We start from the raw sequence: 6,034 nt of genomic DNA, 5'->3' as shown, positions 1-6,034 counted from the left end.
GGGAGGGGGCCGGAAGTGAGCCTAGATGACGTCAGAAGGAGAAAACGATTGTTGGGACACAACCACGGCGGGGGGGCGGGGCTAGGGTATGATTTCCTCTGTTTGGGAGGGGCGAGTGTTTTCCTGAGGGCGGGGTGAGTGATTTCCTCTGAAGGTGGGCCTGGGGGAATTCCTCTGTGGGGGCGGGGCGAGTGCTTTCCTCTGAAGGCAGGGATAAAGACAAAAAACTGCGGATGCTGGAAATCCAAAACAAAAACAGAAATATCTGGAAAAACTCAGCAGGTCTAGCAGCAGCCGATGCTGCCAAACCTGCTGAGTTTTCCAGGTATTTTGTCCTCTGAAGACAGGGCTGGGGGAGGGACGAGTGATTGTCCCCAGTGAGGGCGGGGCTGGGGGAGGGACGAGTGACAGTCCCCAGTGAGGGCGGGGCTGGGGGAGGGACGAGTGACTGTCCCCAGTGACGGCGGGGCTGGGGGCGGGACGAGTGACTGTCTCCAGTGAGGGCGGGGCTGGGGGAGGGACGAGTGACTGTCCCCAGTGAGGGCGGGGCTGTGGGAGGGACGTGATTGTCCCCAGTGAGGGCGGGGCGAGTGATTTTCCCCTGTGAGGGTGAGGCTGGGGGAGGGGCGAGTGATTTCCCCTGTGAAGGTGGGGCTGGGGGAGGGGCGAGTGGTATCCCCTGTGAGGGCGGGGCGGGGCTGGGGGAGGGGCGAGTGTATTCCACTGTGAGGGCGGGGCTGGGGGAGGGGCGAGTGTATTCCCCTGAGAGGGCGGGGCTGGGGGAGGGGCGAGTGTATTCCACTGTGAGGGCGGGGCTGGGGGAGGGGCGAGTGTATTCCCCTGTGAGGGCGGGGCTGGGGGGCGGGGCGAGTGATTACCTCTGTTGGGGGCGGGGCTGGTGGGGGAGGGGCGAGTGATTCCCTCTGGCCTGGGGGGGGGAGGGGGCAGAGTTTAGTGTTTTGACAACATGGAGGCGGCGGCGGCGGGGTGACAGAGGCCGGGACAGGCGGCGGACAGACACGGGCGGGCTGCCTGCCTGCCGACCGGCCGCATTTTCACAGCCGCAAATCAGGCTCCCCCTCCCCCCCCCCCCCGGCCTTTCTTTTTTTTAAGAAATATTTTGTTCCAGATCAACCCCGACTGATCTTAGATTCCACACCGGGGGCCCTGGATGACTGCTCCGCCGTGAGGGAGTGAGAAGAAAAAGGGGGGGGTCTTGTCCGTTGACTGCTGCCGCCCCCCCCTCATCGCCCCCCCCCAACCTCCCTCATCCCCCCTCCCCCCTCACCTCCCTCATCCCATCCCCCATTCCCCCCCCCCCCCCTCCCCCCCCCCCCCGGTCTCCTCTTTGAGTCTGAGAGGATTTGGGAGCAACAACTCGGGAGGAGCGGGGACGACGAGCCAGGGGCAGCATCGCCGACAATGAAGTCCGACCGAGGTAAGGGACATTTCCCACAACAATTTACATCGACTCTTTGTCAAAATGGTGATTCCTTCCCCACCCCCCCCATTTCACCCTGGTGAGCATTGAGATGTTCGTGTGAGAAACATTAAATTCCACCTCGTCAACTTCGGTCCTCAGACTTGCCGGAGGTCCATCAGGCATCGGGTCGATTGCGAATGAAACTTCTCCCAGCTGTGCGGGTCCAGTTTGTTTTCTTACTTTTGAGCTCTCCGGAGCTGGGGGACGTTGAAAATGTGCACGGTGTGCGGTGGCTACGTGTCAGGCAGTCTAGCGGACTGTCAGCGGAAAGAATCGCCCGGGCAAAAGCTCAGTGAAAATGAGCCGCTTGAATAAGGGATCCAGGACTGTGCATGGATGCAAGTGGTATTTTCACTTTTCCTACATTATGACTGACATTTAAAGGGAAGCTGTTTATCCAGGAAGCATTGGCACTGCAAAGTTTTGAGCACTCTTCTGTCCCACCCAGTTTCCCCCCCCCCCTTTCAGAACAAGTACATTTAGAGAATTCTCGTTAAATGGAGACCCACTCCTTTGATATCAGTAGGCTGGAATTCAGTGCCAGCTGAACACCTCACAATAGTGCCATTTATTAGACTTGCAACATTCAGTAACTTTGAAACTTGAATGGAACAGCAGATGGAGGGCTTTGAATTTAAACAAAACTTCTAATGGGTTGGAGTTTTGCTTTATGTCTCAGTCTATGGTTCTACGAACTAAATGGGATAAAAAAAACATGTTCTTCATTTCTTACCCCTGCCCTTCCCATAAGAATTTGGCTAAAATGATCGTCACTGAAACCAAACTGAGGTACTGGGCACTGCAAAATAATTTTCATCGATTGCCAAAGTGTGGTTGTATATTATGATTTTGACCTGAATCAGAGTTTGAGTGTGAGGTGGGTTTATAAAGGAAAATGAACAAAATCCAACTCTATAACTTTCCTATTTGATCTGCTAAAATTCTGGGGGAGATTGGATTGAAGTGAAAGGAAGATTTTCTGTGAATACTGGATATGCTGATGAAAGGTTAAGTAGATTGCAACATTTGGAAGGACTCTTGTAAATGGAAGCAAGTATCTTCTGTTTGATTGAGAAGTCCCAGTGGTGACTACAGGACCTATAGTGTGACATTCTACCACCTGATGTCATAGGACTGCATTCCACTGAAATGTTGGCCTTGGTCGACTGGGGGTTTGGAGGAGTCTTTGGACTGACAGTCATTGAAACATATATAGGATCATGTAATAAGATATAGAGGATTAATGAGATGCAGAACAATTTCTATCACACCCACCTTCCCCTCATGCAAAAACGCCTAGACTTTCAACAGTCATTTTTACCATGCAGTCTGTAACACCTGCTGCTTCCCTGGCATTTGAAAAAAACTAACAGGTGCATTTATGCAAGGCATGTATTGGAGATAACCGTCAGTTGGTTTGTGGCATTGGTGACTGGGTGCCAGTAAACATAGGGATACTAGGTGAATGAATCTTGGTGCAAATTAGGATACAGGTAACAGAGTTTAGAATGAGCGCCAAGTTTATGGAGGCTTAATATTCAGAGATATTCAATTGCATTGTGCTTAGATGGACTAATAAGTCTAAGATTGTGTAGACACGCTAATTACTCTATTGAAATCGGGAAGTGGCTTCCAGTAGAATAGTCATTGTTTACAGTCTCCGCTCCAAGCTCTCTTCCCTAGCTAAGGGAGCTTAAGGTGAAGGAACCCTTAGGAGGAAGTGACCATAATATGATAGAATTTACCCTGCAATTTGAGAGGAAAAATCTGGAATCAGATGTAACGGTATTACAATTGAATAAAGGCAACTACAGAGGCATGAGGGAGGAGCTGGCCAGAATTGACTGGGCGATGAGCCTAGCAGGAAAGACAGTGGAACAGCAATGGCAGGAGTTTCTGGGAGTAATTTGGGAGACACAGCAAAAATTCATCCTTAGGAAGAAGAAGCATACTAAAGGGAGGACGAGGCAATCATGGCTGACAAGGGAAGTCAGGGACAGCATAAAAGCTGAAGAGAAAGCATACAATACGGCGAAGAGCAGTGGGAAACCAGGGGATTGGGAAGCCTACAAAGACCAACAGAGGACAACTAAAAAAGAAACAAGGAGGGAGAAGATTAAATATGAGGGTAAACTAGCCAGTAATATAAAAGAAGATTGCAAGAGTTTTTTTAGATATATAAAGGGTAAGAGAGAGGCAAAAGTGGACATTGGGCCACTGGAAAATGACGCTGGAGAAGTATTAGTGGGGAACAAAGAAATGGCGGAGGAACTGAATAGGTACTTTGCGTCAGTCTTCACAGTGGAAGACACGAGTAACATCCCCAAAGTTCAAGAGAGTCGGGGGGCGGAGGTGAATATGGTGGCCATTACCAAGGAGAAGGTGCTAGGAAAACTAAAAGGTCTGAAGGTGGATAAATCACCTGGACCAGATGGATTACACCCCAGAGTTCTGAAGGAGATAGCTGAAGAGATAGTGGAGGCATTAGTGGTGATCTTTCAGGAATCACTGGAGTCAGGGAGGTTCCCAGAGGACTGGAAAATCGCTAATGTAACCCCCCCCTGTTTAAGAAGGGAGTGAGGCAAAAGACGGGAAATTACAGGCCGATTAGCCTGACATCGGTCGTTGGTAAGATTTTAGAGTCCATTATTAAGGATGAGATTTCAGAATACTTGGAAGTGCATGGTAAAATAGGGCAAAGTCAGCATGGTTTCATCAAGGGGAGGTCATGCCTGACAAATCTGTTAGAATTCTTTGAGGAGGTAACGAGTAGGTTAGACAAAGGAGAGCCCATGGATGTTATCTACTTGGACTTCCAGAAGGCCTTTGACAAAGTGCCACACAGGAGGCTGCTCAGTAAGATAAGAGCCCATGGTGTTAGAGGCAAAGTACTAGCATGGATAGAAGATTGGCTGTCTGGCAGGAGGCAGAGAGTGGGGATAAGGGGGTCCTTCTCAGGATGGCGGCCGGTGACAAGCGGAGTTCCGCAGGGGTCAGTGTTGGGACGACAACTTTTCACTTTATACATTAATGATCTAGATGAAGGAACTGAGGGCATCCTGGCTAAGTTTGCAGATGTTACAAAGATAGGCGGAGGGACAGGTAGTATTGAGGAGGCGGGGAGGCTGCAGAAGGATTTGGACAGGTTGGGAGAATGGGGAAAGAAGATGGAATATAACGTGGGGATGTGTGAGGTCATGCACTTTGGTAGGAAGAATAGAGGCATAGACTATTTTCTTAATGGGGAGAGAATTCAGAAATCTGGAGTGCAAAGGGACTTGGGAGTCCTAGTCCAGGATTCTCTTAAGGTTAACTTGCAGGTTGAGTCAGTAGTTAGGAAGGCAAATGCAATGTTGGCATTTATTTTGAGAGGACTAGAATATAAAAGCAGGGATGTGCTGCTGAGGCTTTATAAGGCTCTGGTCAGACCACATTTAGAATATTGTGAGCAATTTTGGGTCCCGTATCTCAGGAAGGATGTGCTAGCCCTGGAGAGAGTCCGGAGGAAGTTCACGAGAACGATCCCAGGAATGAAAGGAATGAAATATGAGGAACGTTTGAGGACTCTGGGTCTATACTTGATGGAGTTTAGAAGGATGAGGGGGAATCTGATTGAAACTTACAGAATACTGAAAGGCCTGGATAGAGTGGACGTGGAGAAGATGTTTCCATTAGTAGGAGAGAGTAGGACCCGAGGGCACAGCCTCAGAATAAAGAGAAGACCTTTGAGGAGAAACTTCTTTAGCCAGAGAGTGGTGAATCTATGGAATTCATTGCCACAGAAGGCTGTGGAGGCCAGGTCATTGAGTGTATTTAAGACCGAGATAGATAGGTTTTTGATTGGTATGTGGATCAAAGGTTACGGGGAGAAGGCGGGAGAATGGGGTTGAAAAACTTATCAGCCATGATTGAATGATGGAGCAGACTCGATGGGCTGAATGGCCTAATTTCTGCTCCTATGTCTTATGGTCTTATGGTCTACCAACTCCATCCCTCTATCTGGCAACAGTCTGAGATTTTTGGGAGGGTGTTAGTTACTGAACGGTGTCTCTTACAGGAGTCTTCATAGTCTTCAGTAGGTTAACTGTACCAGTCTTTATTAACAAGTCGAACTATTTACATATGTACAGTAAAGGGTACAGCCAGACCCTTGCAGTAGAGAGATTAAGCCAGCCTATTCACAATCTTGGTGCCACATTTGATCCCGAAATGAACTTTTGACCACCTATTCATGCCATTGGTAAGACTGCCTATTTCCACCTCTGTAACATTGTCCAACTTTGCCCCTGTCTCAGCTCATCTGCTGAAACCCTGAATGCCTTTGTTAACTCTAGACTCAACTATTACAACACTCTCCTGGCTGGGCTCCCGCATTCTACCCTCCATAAACTTGAGGTCATCCAAAACTCTACTGTCTGTGACTTGCAACAAGTCCTGTTCCCCTGTCCATCCCTGTGTTTGCTGACCCACATTGGTTCCTGGTCAAGCAATGTCTTGAATTTATAATTCACATCCTCACTTACAAATACCTTTGTGGCCCTCCCCCTTTCT

At 49.2% G+C, this 6,034-nt stretch overlaps 1 protein-coding gene across 1 annotated transcript in view; it reads left to right on the top strand.

The window, feature by feature from the left end:
• The first annotated feature begins 1,327 nt into the window (after positions 1–1,327).
• Positions 1,328–6,034, top strand: part of atosa (atos homolog A) — a 90,182-nt gene continuing 85,475 nt past the window's right edge. The window contains exon 1 of the mRNA XM_078530256.1: positions 1,328–1,438. Coding sequence (XP_078386382.1) covers positions 1,423–1,438 — 16 coding nt within the window. The 5' untranslated portion in view covers positions 1,328–1,422. The remainder of the gene's footprint in view (positions 1,439–6,034) is intronic.

This window comes from Cetorhinus maximus, chromosome 26, assembly GCF_964194155.1.
Source record: "Cetorhinus maximus chromosome 26, sCetMax3.hap1.1, whole genome shotgun sequence".
Classification (NCBI taxonomy): Eukaryota; Metazoa; Chordata; class Chondrichthyes; order Lamniformes; family Cetorhinidae; genus Cetorhinus; species Cetorhinus maximus.
Note: the sequence above shows the minus strand (reverse complement) of the source record. Positions and strands in the feature narration are given on the sequence as shown.